At 45.4% G+C, this 14,799-nt stretch overlaps 1 protein-coding gene across 1 annotated transcript in view; it reads right to left on the minus strand.

Moving 5' to 3' along the window:
* Positions 1-14,321, minus strand: part of PDK1 (pyruvate dehydrogenase kinase 1) — a 66,965-nt gene extending 52,644 nt beyond the window's left edge. Inside the window, exons 1-4 of the mRNA XM_082262276.1 lie at positions 14,010-14,321; positions 3,491-3,632; positions 2,406-2,477; positions 1,869-2,053 (exon numbers count right to left, since the gene is read on the minus strand). Coding sequence (XP_082118402.1) covers positions 1,869-2,053; positions 2,406-2,477; positions 3,491-3,632; positions 14,010-14,133 — 523 coding nt within the window. The 5' untranslated portion in view covers positions 14,134-14,321. The remainder of the gene's footprint in view (positions 1-1,868; positions 2,054-2,405; positions 2,478-3,490; positions 3,633-14,009) is intronic.
* Positions 14,322-14,799: the final 478 nt, after the last annotated feature.

Raw genomic sequence — 14,799 nt, forward strand, 5'->3', positions numbered from 1 at the left:
TTAGAATAGAAAACCTGGTCTCTGAATTATGCTATGTCCTTTGGCTTTCCAGGGAACATGTTGTCAACTCTCCTTTCTCATTCCCTTTTTGGGGCCACCCTTCATGCATTTGATAGGGCATGTGCCACACACGCACCAAAAAATGCTCTATTACCCCAGTTAGATGCAACCTGGATTTCCCCCCCCCATGTCCTTTTCGGTACCAAATTAGCTGTACACAAAGACGATAGGCAAACACTTCTTTCATAGAGGCCATTTCATGTGGCTAACTGAACTTGCAGAGCTCTCAAACATGGGTTTGTTCCCTTTCTGGCCCTATATTTAATTTAAAAAGACTTCTTAGATAAACCATTCCCCAGAGAAGGCTTTAACCAAGACCCATACAATATTTGAGTCACTATGTTCCTGCTCGACCCCCCAGAGCCATGTCATATCAGCACTCTGTGCTTCCTTGTTTGGGGAACCCCCCGTTACTTTGCGCTCTGATCATGCATATTGGGAAATCGCTCTGGGTATGGAGATAGATGAGATAGACTGGGAATGCATCCACTTATCTATTCATAAAAGGTTTCCACTCAGGAAAATGGTATAAATTGAAGATGCGCTGGTATAAAACCACAGATCTGGTTCATAAATTCTCCCCTTCTGTCTCTGCCCAATGCTGGAGATGTGGCAAAGAGACGGGTACTTTCCTCCTATGGTTGAACTGTCAGAAAATATACTTGTGGTATAACCCTCGCGCCTAGGTAAAATAAATCTGGTGTGAAATTTAAAAATTATAATAAATATGCAGCAGCTGAGTTTTAGCCTAGAGTATCTCCTGCTTCCCCCGGAAACTAGCACTCTCTTCATCCCCCCGAAGTTGTGGATGGGCCTTTGGAATCCTCCCTTACAACAGGGTACTGTTGGTCCTGCATTGTACGCAATGACCGTCAAGTGCAATCAACGGAGTGCTCGAGAGAAGAGTCTTTGGGAGACTAACCGCACAGAGAAAAGGAGCATGAAGGAGGAAGAGATAATGAAGGTAAAAGTTCCTTTTCATTGCGCCCTGGGCAAAAAAACGCATTTAATCCTTAAAGTGGTGGGTAGCCCCATTGCAAGGGTTTTTTTTTTTTCACCGAAGTTCAGCTTTAACTATAGCGTGCAGCAGTATTCCCAAACCAGTGAGTTGGCAATCACATGGTACCCTCAGGCCTTGTTAGGCCCTGTTCACACTAGATTGATTTCTCTTTGGGTGCAGCATGCTGCATTTCTGACCTGATAGACTTCAACAGAAGCACATTAAAAACGCATTTACATGCATTTATGGCTGGGTTTAGACTTAACCAGTCTCTTACATAAAAAAAAAAAAAAAAACAAAATAACAAAAAAAGAAACACACCATGAAGCATGAAAAAAAGCAGGTACAAAAACACAAAACCCTGCAACAAAAATGCAATGAAAAATGCATGATTTTGCAGCAACACCAGTGTGAACCTAGGCTTATGCCCCATACACACGTGCAGATTATCTGCAGACTTTTGTCTGCAGACTTACCTTTTCTATGTAGTGAAAGGGCCTGCCGGATTGCATACAAATTGAAAGTGTTTAGGTGTGACCTCATATTATATGGTTTTGGTAAGTCTGCAGACAAAAGTCTGCAGATAATCTGCACGTGTGTATGGGGCATTACACCACAATCCCTGCATTCACTGTGCAGTTCTGCGTGTGCATTTACATGCATTAGTAATGCATTTCCAGTACATTTTGTTTAAGACTGAATTGGACAAAAACAGTGGCAGGATTTCTGTAGGAACTGCACAATTTTCCTCTGCACTAAATGTGGTGAAGGCCTGGCCCCAAGAACCCACTGCAGCTGTTAAACTTACTGTGCTGATTTAAAAGCATTCTGATTGAAATGCGACTCATGTAGAAACGGTCCAAGAAATACTGGACATTCTGTGACGTTACTGGATCAACGCCAAAGCTGTCTTTATATTCTACGACACCCTGCGCCATGGTGGGAATGACATCATTGTGCCGATTTCGGATGGTTATCACTGTGTCTGTGAAACTGACCAAAAACAAAGACTATTAGCATTTATTAAACTGTAAAAAGTTATGTTTTGTGGCCATTTTGGAAAGCGTTTATACAAGAAAAACTGAACAAGTATTAAGAGTTTCATACGCAAAATAAAGAGAAATGAATTTCCCACATACTCAGATACAATTTTTTAGTGACATAATAAAATCTTTACATAGAACGAAGTTCAGTAAGCTCATAGAAACAAAGCACAGCTCAGCAACAAAACACTTGTGAGGCCATTTCATCACATCACAGATCATGCAATATGTGTGACCACATATACTGCTAGACATTGTCACTAAAGATATACACATTATGAAATAATCATAGATACACTTACGTTCTGACCGTTTCTGGGTCTTCTGCATTTCGGTCTTTAAAATCAACTATTTCCTGGAAACTCTGAACATACCTGAGAAAACATCATGTGTGTTAATACTAAGAACTCCGGTGTCCAAAACAGCTACATGTTCACCCCAGAGTGGACCTGGCCTTTAATCAGTAAGTGAAAAAATAAATAAATAAATAAGAGATACAGCCATCGGCTTTGTACTTCCTGCTTAGCACTTTAATTTAAAAGCGACTCTTCAGTCATTTTTTCATCTTTCGATCTATTAAATCCTTTGCCCTTGTTGTTTTAAAGTGATTGTAACGATTTGTTTGCTGGTTTCTTTTTTTAAATAACAAACATGTTGTACTTACCTGCTCTGTGCAAAGGTTTTGCCCCCATCCTCCTTTGCTGGGGTGCCCCGGTGGCGCTCCTCTTCATCGGGTGCCCCCACGGGGAAAGGCTTTCCATGGGGGTACCCATGCGGGCGCGCTCACGAGTCCTACTGCTGCGTCTATTGACACAGACAGCAGGACTCGGCCCCGCCCCCATGTCACTGGATTTGATTGACAGCAGCAGGAGCTAATAGCTTAAGCTGCTATCAATCTATATAAAGAGGACCCGAGATAGTGGCTGGAGCCGCTGGGCTCGTGCTCGTCGCTGGAATGCATAGATTGCATTAAGGTGAAAAACCTTGAGACAACTTCTTTAACTTTGGATAGTAAAACATTTTTTTTCCAGCCAGTAATACCTTATACAGCCCACTTCCTCTTTGTCTGGTAAAAAGCCTAGGCTAATGACATCATGCACAGCTCTTTTTCTAACTCTCCTGAGAGTTGGCAGCAAGGGAGGAGCAAAGCTCTGTGTGTCTGTGTAAATCTAGGCTTACCTATAGGTAAAACTTAAAGATGGAAGTTTACTTCCTCTTTAAAGCAAACCTGACAACATCATACCATACACATTGCACAATCGCACCTAGAATGCATATGCAATACTGACTTTCATTGCTGTGTTGATAGCCAGCCCTTACTGTACCTCCCCCTCTTGAGGATATCACACCCACCCAAAATCTATGTTGCAGTGGAAAGCGCTCTTACCAGCTCTGTACCAGTTTTATTGAAGGCATCTTTAGGAGGTTGTCTGGAAGCAAGTTTATTTCTTTCATTATGTTTGCCAATCTCACAGGTAATTCCTGTCGCAGGAAAATAAATGACGTCTTTTCACAAGCATTTACAGATCCTAAAAGACAAACGGCACATTTATAAAACCTGCACACATATCACCAATTAAATAGAAACATGTTTCAACTATCAAATTAAATAAGACTATATAGGTTATAGGTTATATGCTGAGCGGCAGTAATCGTAAACTACTGTTAGTGACTTCTTGAAGTAGAACTCTTGACACAGCAACTTTAGCAGCTGAAAACCGCTGTGTAAAATATCTACTCTGAGCTGATAAATCCAATATAATCACATAGTGGATGTCAAAAAGAAGTGCTCTGATCCTCACAGGTGGGGGGTTTTCCCCACAGAAATGCTCCATGTAAAGTTATACCAAACCCTTCCTCTAGTCCCTCTGATCTGTGTGCCAACCACAGGATTTCACCACAGACTACAGAAGACACACAGGCAAAAGACAAGAAGATCATTTGGCACAGGAAACTCACAGTCATATTGTAGGAGGGAGAATAAATCAAAAAACGGTTATACTGGTATATTCCTCAACTCCTTTCTAGTAAAAAAAAAAAATAATTTAGGAGGGTTAAAATACCTACTATATTAACATGAAAGGTTTAACAAAACCAGCTATAAAATGAGAAAATGTGCCATTACGCACTTGTTTACTTGGTTTGTAAATGTGATGCAATTTGTCACAAGCGTTATATTTATAAATAAGGGACAATCTGTGAAGGATCTGTTGTAGGATTCACACAGTGAATCTTTGCTGGATGTTCTTCTGTCTGTATTTTATGGTATTTATTTTTAGCATGGTGTGTGGTGTGGTGTGGTAGAAGGGCAAATCTTATTTGTAATTGGATTCTCACTATGTGGTTGCTGATGGCTGAATCCTTTTTGAACCATGTAAATAGGGTGAATCCTCCTTGAAAACCATTACCAAATGCGATCATTTTGAAACAATTCATCCATCAGCAGTCATATACAATGTGATAGAGAGATTCCAGTAAAAAAATTGGATTTTCCCACCACATTTAAAGCCCAGCTCTATGAAAGTGAAAAACATTAACAACCGCAATGTTTAAATTCTTTTAGTTTAGGGCAGAGGATTAAAGAGATAATACACCTTGCTCCAACAGGCTACTTTCAAAGTGATATTAAAAGGTTTGGTTTATAAAAAAAAACAAAAAAAAAAAAAAAAAACACGATGTTAGGCCCCTTTTACACGTCGGTGGACGTATGGCATCTCTGTCTCCGCGCTGTGTATGGAGACAGAGCGGTCAGGTCCCCGCTTTTCTCTATGGGGGAATCAGATGAGAATGGACCGCCTGTCCGTTCCCATCTGATCCGATCCACCAGACAGATGGAAAATAGGGTTTTTATCGTCCGGATTTGAGGGACAGGATCGGAGGTCAGTGGACATGTCTCTGCTGACATCCGATGCCCCATAGAGATGCATGGGGCATCCATTCAGATCCACCTGAAAAACTGACAGGTGGATCTGAACGGTCCGCAAGTGTGAAAGGGGCCTTATACCTATCTGCTCTGTGCAATGGTTTGGCACAGAGCAGCCCTGATCCTCTTCTTCTCGGGTCCCCTGCCTGTGCTCCTGGTCCCCCAAACCAACCAGTGCCCCCAATAGCAAGTCGCTTGTGCTAGGGGCAGTGGTGCGTGCTCACTCCCAGGCCCCTGCTCTATGCATCCATAATACACAGTGCCGCGACTCGGACCTGTCCCCTGCTCTCTCTTCACTGGCTCACAGACTGTGATTGACAGCAGTAGGAGCCAATGGCTCCCGCTGCTGTGTCTCAGCCAATGAGGAGAGAGAGACCCAGGACAACTATCTAAGAGGGGGTTCTCCTCCCACTTTGAAGAGATTTCCTTTCAGGGAGGAATCATGCAAATATCAAAAAATCTTGATGGGAGGATATCAATCTGGAGGAGTGGGTGTTCCTAGGCAGATAATCTGCATGCAGACCACCCTAAGTAACAGATGCAGAGTCTCCATAATTAAAACAATTAAATCTGATGAATGAAAGATACAGGCCAGGGACAGTGAGGCTGGAGATCAAAGAAAAAAAAAAAAAAATATTGATATGCAACATTGTAACCGGTAGCAATAACATCCTATCATTACATTTACTTCTATTTCTTCTGCCTGCAACATGCATTGTGCTTCAGTTTGCTTGTTACTTTAAGTGTTAAAGGAGGAAGTAAAGCTTCCTCTGTAACTTGTACCTATAGGTGAGTCTATGATAAAGCGTACCTATAAGTATAAGGCGTACCTATAGGTACTGTAAATATCTCCTAAACATGTACCGTTTTGGAGATATTTACTTTGCATGCAGCCCCTGACATCACTGGCGCATGAGCTCTGAAGGAACGGCCGCCTGTGCCATTCCTTCAGAGCCCTGTGCCGTGAACAGTGGCTCCTGCGGACATGCAAGGGAGTGACATCATCGCGGCTCCGGCCAATCAGATGGCCGGTGGACGCGAACCCAGAAGGAAGCTGGCTGAACATGTTGGCCGTGTCAGCGGTGAGCGGGCGGCGCTGGGGGGGGGGCTTCATTCTAAGCTAAGTATTTCATAATGAGCTAGTATGCAATGCATACTATCTCATTAAGCCTTTGTCTTTCAGGTTTCTTTTTTTCCCCTGAGGTTTACAACCTCTTTAAAAGCAAATGAAAAAATGCATGCACAGAAACTGTACTAGCTACTTGCCCTTCATGCTGCAGGCCAAGGTAATGCATTGCTGGCTATTTATATTCATGTGACCTATCACACATCTTAGATATTTTGCTCAAAATTGGAACAAAGTTGAACCTATTCAGAAGCCTCATGTGAAACATATAGATGCAGAATAGTGATCACGTTGCAGCCCTTTGTGTTACTATAGCAATGATTCAGCACAACATGACAGGGCATAGAGGAGTGTGAATGGGGAGCTGGACACAAACTATCCATGATAAATATGACTGTTTGTCATCCTGGTCATTCTCTACTAAACTTGCTATGACATCCCACATGTAGGAGTAATATTTAATGCCATAAAATGAGCCCCCCTCACTGTTCAGTCTTCATTTCCAATAACTGCTGCCATAGTAGTGCAGCAAGGTCTGTGATCCACACACTCCTAAATGGGGAGTACTTGGATTGGTCGGGTGTGGAAAGTGGGGTCCCCCAAGGATCTGCCCTGGGAACCAATCTGGTTTAATTTATTCATAAACAACCTAGAGGATGGGATAAACAGCACAATCTCGGTATTTGGGGACGATACTAAGCTAAGCATGCCAATATCTTCTATGAAGAATGTGGAAACCTTACTAGAAGACCTGGACAAAATAATGGGGTGGGCAACTACATGGCAGATGAGGTTTAATGTTGAAAAATGTAAGATAATGCACTTAGGTTTCAGAAATACAAACGCAAGTAACTCACTAGGCGGTGATCCTCTGGGTGAATCTATGATGGAAGAGGACCTGGGGGTCCTAGTGGATAACAGGCTTGGCAGTGGCATGCAATGCTAAGCCGCTGCAAGCAAAGCCAACAGAATACTGGGATGTATGAAAAAGGAGATTCACTCCAGAAATAAAGAGATTATTCTCCCGCTCTACAAGACTCTGGTCTGGCCACATCTGGAGTATTCCTTCCAGTTCTGGGCACCGGTCCTCAGGAAGGATGCGCTGGAATTGGAAAGAGTCCAGAGAAGGGCAACAAAAATAATTAGGGGAATGGAGGACCTCAGCTATGAGGAAAGACTACAAGCACTGAACCTATTCTCTCTGGAGAAGAGACGATTGAGGGGGGATATGATATCAATGTACAAATACTGTACTGGTGACCCTAGCATAAGGAACAAACTTTTCAGAGAAAGGGAATTCAATAAGACACGGGGCAACTCACTAACACTAGCAGAAAAGCAGTTTAACCTTAAACTGCGTAAGGGGTTCTTTACTGTCAGAGCGTTAAGGATGTGGAATTCTCTTCCACAAGCAGTGGTATCAGCAGGGAGCATCGATAGTTTAAAAAAAAACAATTAGATGGGCACCTTAAAGACCACAACATACAGGGGTATACAATGTACGGTTAACAGCAAACACACACACACATCATAGGTTGAACTGGATGGACTGATGTCTTTTTTCAACCTCACTATGTAAGTGCTTATATAAATGCACAGCATGGGGATACTCTAACTTTCCAGAACCTCCGTGTAACTGTACTGCCTGCTCTTCAGTGAATGTCAACACATTAGTCATGCCCCCTGTCCTCTATAAGGTATTTCCCTTCTACAAACTAACTCTTAAGAGGTACTGTCACCTTGCCTATTCAGTAATGGTAGGTGACCTCCGCTGACACCCGCTGCCATCCGCATCCGATCCTGTGCTGAAATCTGGACGGATGGAAACCCTATTTTTCCATCCGTTCAGTAATTGGAGCGGAGCGGATCTGATGAGAGCGGACAAGCGGTCCGCTCTCCTCCGATCCCCCATAGAGGGCAGCGGGTGCTGAGACACCTCCCTCTCCGCTCTGCAAGCGGAGACGGAGCTGTCATCCGCCCGGCTCAGCGGGGATCGCGGATCGAAAAGAGCCCTTAGAAGCGGATTGGCAACCATGCACAGCTGCCCCAGATTTTGCACTCTCCAGTTTTAGTAAATAACACCTGTGTCTCTTTAATTAAAATAGGTCCTGAGAGAAATACAGGACTGTCACTGCTCTTTCTGAAAAAAAAAGGCTAATTGCTTGGCTGCTTTATGGAACCTCTGGTTTCAGCCCATTTCTGAGTAACTGGCAGTTTAGGGTGATTAGAGAGAAGCCCTTATCTACAGGTTTGTGATAGGTACGTGTCTCAGATATTGAAAATACCATTGTGAAATCCATGGGAATCCTGCCTGTCCCTCTGTTTTACTATTTCAAACAGACCACACTAGGCTTGGAAACACATCTATCCCAGCATGGTCAATCTGCTTCTTTGTCTTCTACCTGGAAGCACAGTCTGCCTGTACTCAAATGGTCAGACCTGTGTGGACTGGCGCTCCCTGATCACAGGTAATCTCTGGGAAGATCAGTGTACCGTTTTCTTCTCTGCCTCCTGCTGATACTCCCACCCTGCAGTCTCCTCCCCAGAGATGTATAGTAACTAAGTAGAACTACTTCACTACTGTACTTAAGTACCGAAAGGCGGTATCTGTACTTTCCTAGAGTAGAATTTTTTTCTCCTACTTCCACTTTTACTTCACTACATTTTTTCAATGATTTCAATACTTCTACTCCAATATTTTTTTTTTTGTGCTGCATAATTACTCGTTACTATTATAAAAATTACCACTGCCAGAACAGTAGATGGCAGGTTTCATGAAGCTCAAAACATGTGTATTAGCGCATACGAATTTTTAAAAAAACTACTTGCAATACTTAAGTACAAAAAATGTTGAATACTTTAGTACTTCTACTCAAGTCACTTTTTGATCGAGCGCTTCCACTTCTACTCAAGTATGGGTTTTGAATACTTTATACAACTCTGCTCCTCCCCCACCTCTCTAAGTCCTTTATGCAGCATAGAGCAGACTCCATGAGATATGCGTGGAGTAGGTCCCCGTTTTACCACCAAAACAGCCCTGACTCATCTAGGCTTGGGTGCCACTAGATCTATGAAGGTACGCAGTAGTATCTGGCAATGAACCCTCAGTAGCAGGTCCTTTAGGTCCTGTAAGTTGTGAGGTGGGACCGAAATGGCACATCCCACAGATGCTTGATTGGATTGAAGTCTGGATAATCTAAAGGCCAAGGCAACACCTCAAATTCATTGCTGTGTTCCTCAAACCACTCTTGAAACCTGTATGCAGTGTGGCAGGGTGCACTATCCTGCTGAATAAGACCAATGCCATCAGGAATACAGTTTCATGAAGGGCTGTACTTGGTCACCAACAATGTTTAGGTAGATGGGAAGTGTCAAAGTAACATCCACATGAATGGCAGGACTAAGATTTCCCAGCAGAACATTTCCCAAAATATTACACTGCCTCTACCAGCTTGCCTTCTTACCATACTGCATCCTGGTGACATGTTTTTGCCACGTAAGAGACACATAGGTACCCGGGCATCCACATGATGTAAAAGGAAACGTGGTTCATCAAACCAGGCCACTTTCTTCCACTGCTCTGTAGTCCAGTTCCAATGCTCACGTGCCCATTGCAGGTGCTTTGGCTGTGGACATAGATCAGCATGGGTACCTTGACTTCATGGACATGTTTGTTTGCTGCCCAATATATCGCACAGACTTTCAGATGCCATTGTAATGAAAATCAGTGTTACTCACTAAACCAGTCAGTGGTCATGAAATTATATCTGATCAGTGTACATTATATATATATATATATATATATATATATATATATATATATATATATATATACATACATACACACACACACATACATACACACAGCCAAAAAAAAAGTTAAAGGAACACTTTGAAAATACATCAGATCTCAATGGGGAAAAATATCATGCTGGATATCTATACTGATATGGACTGGGTGATGTGTTAGTAATGAAAGGATGCCACATTGTTTGATTGAAATGAAAACACTTTACGTATGAGCTGTCTCCTAAGGAAGGTGTGAGGACAGGTGGGATGTTCTCCATGTGTGAGGAGGACAGGTGGGATGTTCTCCATGTGTGAGGAGGACAGGTGGGATGTTCTCCATGTATGAGGAGGACAGGTGGGATGTTCTTCATATATGAGGAGGACAGGTGGGATGTTCACCATGTATGAGGAGGACAGGTGGGATGTTCTCCGTGTATGAGGAGGACAGGTGGGATGTTCTCCGTGTATGAGGAGGACAGGTAGGATGTTCTCCATGTATGAGGAGGACAGGTAGGATGTTCTCCATGTGTGAGGAGGACAGGTGGGATGTTCTCCATGTATGAGGAGGACAGGTGGGATGTTCTCCATGTATGAGGAGGACAGGTGGGATGTTCTCCATGTATGAGGAGGACAGGTGGGATGTTCTTCATATATGAGGAGGACAGGTGGGATGTTCTCCATGTATGAGGAGGACAGGTGGGATGTTCTCCATGTATGAGGAGGACAGGTGGGATGTTCACCATGTATGAGGAGGACAGGTGGGATGTTCTCCGTGTATGAGGAGGACAGGTGGGATGTTCTCCGTGTATGAGGAGGACAGGTAGGATGTACTCCATGTATGAGGAGGACAGGTGGGGTGTTCTCCATGTATGAGGAGGACAGGTAGGATGTTCTCCATGTATGAGGAGGACAGGTAGGATGTTCTCCATGTATGAGGAGGACAGGTAGGATGTTCTCCATGTATGAGGAGGACAGGTGGGGTGTTCTCCATGTATGAGGAGGACAGGTGGGATGTTCTCCATGTATGAGGAGGACAGGTGGGGTGTTCTCCATGTATGAGGAGGACAGGTGGGGTGTTCTCCATGTATGAGGAGGAAAGGTGGGATGTTCTCCATGTGTGAGGAGGAAAGGTGGGATGTTCTCCATGTGTGAGGAGGACAGGTGGGATGTTCTCCATGTGTGAGGAGGACAGGTGGGATGTTCTCCATGTGTGAGGAGGACAGGTGGGATGTTCTCCATGTATGAGGAGGACAGGTGGGATGTTCTCCATGTATGAGGAGGACAGGTGGGATGTTCTTCATATATGAGGAGGACAGGTGGGATGTTCACCATGTATGAGGAGGACAGGTGGGATGTTCTCCGTGTATGAGGAGGACAGGTGGGATGTTCTCCGTGTATGAGGAGGACAGGTAGGATGTTCTCCATGTATGAGGAGGACAGGTAGGATGTTCTCCATGTATGAGGAGGACAGGTAGGATGTTCTCCATGTATGAGGAGGACAGGTAGGATGTTCTCCATGTATGAGGAGGACAGGTAGGATGTTCTCCATGTATGAGGAGGACAGGTAGGATGTTCTCCATGTATGAGGAGGACAGGTAGGATGTTCTCCATGTATGAGGAGGACAGGTAGGATGTTCTCCATGTATGAGGAGGACAGGTGGGGTGTTCTCCATGTATGAGGAGGACAGGTGGGGTGTTCTCCATGTATGAGGAGGACAGGTGGGGTGTTCTCCATGTATGAGGAGGACAGGTGGGGTGTTCACCATGTATGAGGAGGACAGGTGGGATGTTCTCCGTGTATGAGGAGGACAGGTGGGATGTTCTCCGTGTATGAGGAGGACAGGTAGGATGTACTCCATGTATGAGGAGGACAGGTAGGATGTTCTCCATGTATGAGGAGGACAGGTAGGATGTTCTCCATGTATGAGGAGGACAGGTAGGATGTTCTCCATGTATGAGGAGGACAGGTAGGATGTTCTCCATGTATGAGGAGGACAGGTAGGATGTTCTCCATGTATGAGGAGGACAGGTGGGGTGTTCTCCATGTATGAGGAGGACAGGTGGGATGTTCTCCATGTATGAGGAGGACAGGTGGGGTGTTCTCCATGTATGAGGAGGACAGGTGGGGTGTTCTCCATGTATGAGGAGGACAGGTGGGATGTTCTCCATGTATGAGGAGGACAGGTGGGGTGTTCTCCATGTATGAGGAGGACAGGTGGGGTGTTCACCATGTATGAGGAGGACAGGTGGGATGTTCTCCGTGTATGAGGAGGACAGGTGGGATGTTCTCCGTGTATGAGGAGGACAGGTAGGATGTACTCCGTGTATGAGGAGGACAGGTAGGATGTTCTCCATGTGTGAGGAGGACAGGTGGGATGTTCTCCATGTATGAGGAGGACAGGTAGGATGTTCTCCATGTATGAGGAGGACAGGTAGGATGTTCTCCATGTATGAGGAGGACAGGTGGGGTGTTCTCCATGTATGAGGAGGACAGGTGGGATGTTCTCCATGTATGAGGAGGACAGGTGGGGTGTTCTCCATGTATGAGGAGGACAGGTGGGATGTTCTCCATGTATGAGGAGGAAAGGTGGGATGTTCTCCATGTGTGAGGAGGAAAGGTGGGATGTTCTCCATGTGTGAGGAGGAAAGGTGGGATGTTCTCCATGTGTGAGGAGGACAGGTGGGATGTTCTCCATGTATGAGGACGACAGGTGGGATGTTCTCCATGTATGAGGAGGACAGGTGGGATGTTCTCCATGTATGAGGAGGACAGGTGGGATGTTCTCCATGTATGAGGAGGACAGGTGGGATGTTCTCCATGTAGGAGGAGGATAGGTGGGAGGTTCTCCATGTATGAGGAGGACAGGTGGGATGTTCTCCATGTATGAGGACGACAGGTGGGATGTTCTCCATGTATGAGGAGGACAGGTGGGATGTTCTCCATGTAGGAGGAGGATAGGTGGGAGGTTCTCCATGTATGAGGAGGAAGGTGTGATGTTCTCCGTGTATGAGGGAGGACAGGTGGGATGTTCTCCATGTATGAGGAGGACAGGTGGGATGTTCTCCATGTATGAGGAGGACAGGTGGGATGTTCTCCATGTATGAGGAGGACAGGTAGGATGTTCTCCATGTATGAGGAGGACAGGTAGGATGTTCTCCATGTATGAGGAGGACAGGTAGGATGTTCTCCATGTATGAGGAGGACAGGTGGGATGTTCTCCATGTATGAGGAGGACAGGTGGGGTGTTCTCCATGTATGAGGAGGACAGGTGGGATGTTCTCCATGTATGAGGAGGAAAGGTGGGATGTTCTCCATGTGTGAGGAGGAAAGGTGGGATGTTCTCCATGTGTGAGGAGGAAAGGTGGGATGTTCTCCATGTGTGAGGAGGACAGGTGGGATGTTCTCCATGTATGAGGACGACAGGTGGGATGTTCTCCATGTATGAGGAGGACAGGTGGGATGTTCTCCATGTATGAGGAGGACAGGTGGGATGTTCTCCATGTATGAGGAGGACAGGTGGGATGTTCTCCATGTAGGAGGAGGATAGGTGGGAGGTTCTCCATGTATGAGGAGGACAGGTGGGATGTTCTCCATGTATGAGGACGACAGGTGGGATGTTCTCCATGTATGAGGAGGACAGGTGGGATGTTCTCCATGTAGGAGGAGGATAGGTGGGAGGTTCTCCATGTATGAGGAGGAAGGTGTGATGTTCTCCGTGTATGAGGGAGGACAGGTGGGATGTTCTCCATGTATGAGGAGGACAGGTGGGATGTTCTCCATGTAGGAGGAGGACAGGTGGGAGGTTCTCCATGCATGAGGAGGAAGGTGTGATGTTCTCCATGTATGAGGAGGACAGGTGGGAAGTCTTCATTATGTATGAGGAGGACAGGTGGGATGTTCTCCATGTATGAGGAGGAGAGGTGGGATGTTCTCCATGTATGAGGAGAGGTGGGACTCTTCATTATGTATGAGGAGGAAGGTGTGACTCTTCATTATATATGGTGTGGAGAAGCCCGGAGAGGCTGGCACTGAATGGGGTCCTTTATGCAGTCAGTGACCCAACTCACCGAAGTCCAGGAATTGCTTCATAGAGAGGGGTGAGGGGGAGAACTTGGAGTAGTGATCCACCAGTCCCTGGGTGCTGCTGCTGGTGAGGTTTGCACTTCTCATGAGGGCCCTGAGCAGCCTCATTGTATGGCCGGATGGGGCTCTTCTCCTCTCCAGCTATCACACAGGCACACACCACCTCTCTGCCATAGGCCGCACTTCCCGGGCTCCCTCCGTGTCCTCTCTCTGTTTCAAGGATGCAGCTTCTCCACTCGCACACTTTCCACCCGCGCTATCCAATCACAGCTACAGGAACACAGCCAGGGGGCGTGGCAGTGCGAATAAACAACCATCGCCATGCTCCTCCTCCTGGCCTATCGCGTAGTCTATAGAGCGTTTTAACGTCAATCTAAGAGGGCCGGGTCATACGTCTCTGCCAATCGCAGATTCGGAGAAAAGCAAAGGTTGCTGGTGCTGACCAATCAACAGTAAAGGTGTGTTTTAACTATCCCTAGACCGATGATAAGCCGTACATAGGGCGGTATCAGTGCGCCGCTTTCTGATTGGAAGAACACTATTGGTTAATACCAACATAGCGGCTGTGTGAGAAGTGCAGAGCGCCTCCCTCTGTTCAGGAAGAGTTCGCCCTCGGACAGCTGTCTTTATAGTGATATTGGAGCTGGTATTGCACGATTGTACCAAATCTGATACAAATGTTACTTAGCCAGTTTTTTTTCCATATCTTGAAGTGATATTATATTGCTCTATGCATTCACTGTATATTCATGATTGCATTCTTTCCTGTGTTAC

This window comes from Pelophylax lessonae, assembly GCF_965119305.1.
Source record: "Pelophylax lessonae genome assembly, chromosome: 6".
Taxonomy (NCBI): Eukaryota; Metazoa; Chordata; class Amphibia; order Anura; family Ranidae; genus Pelophylax; species Pelophylax lessonae.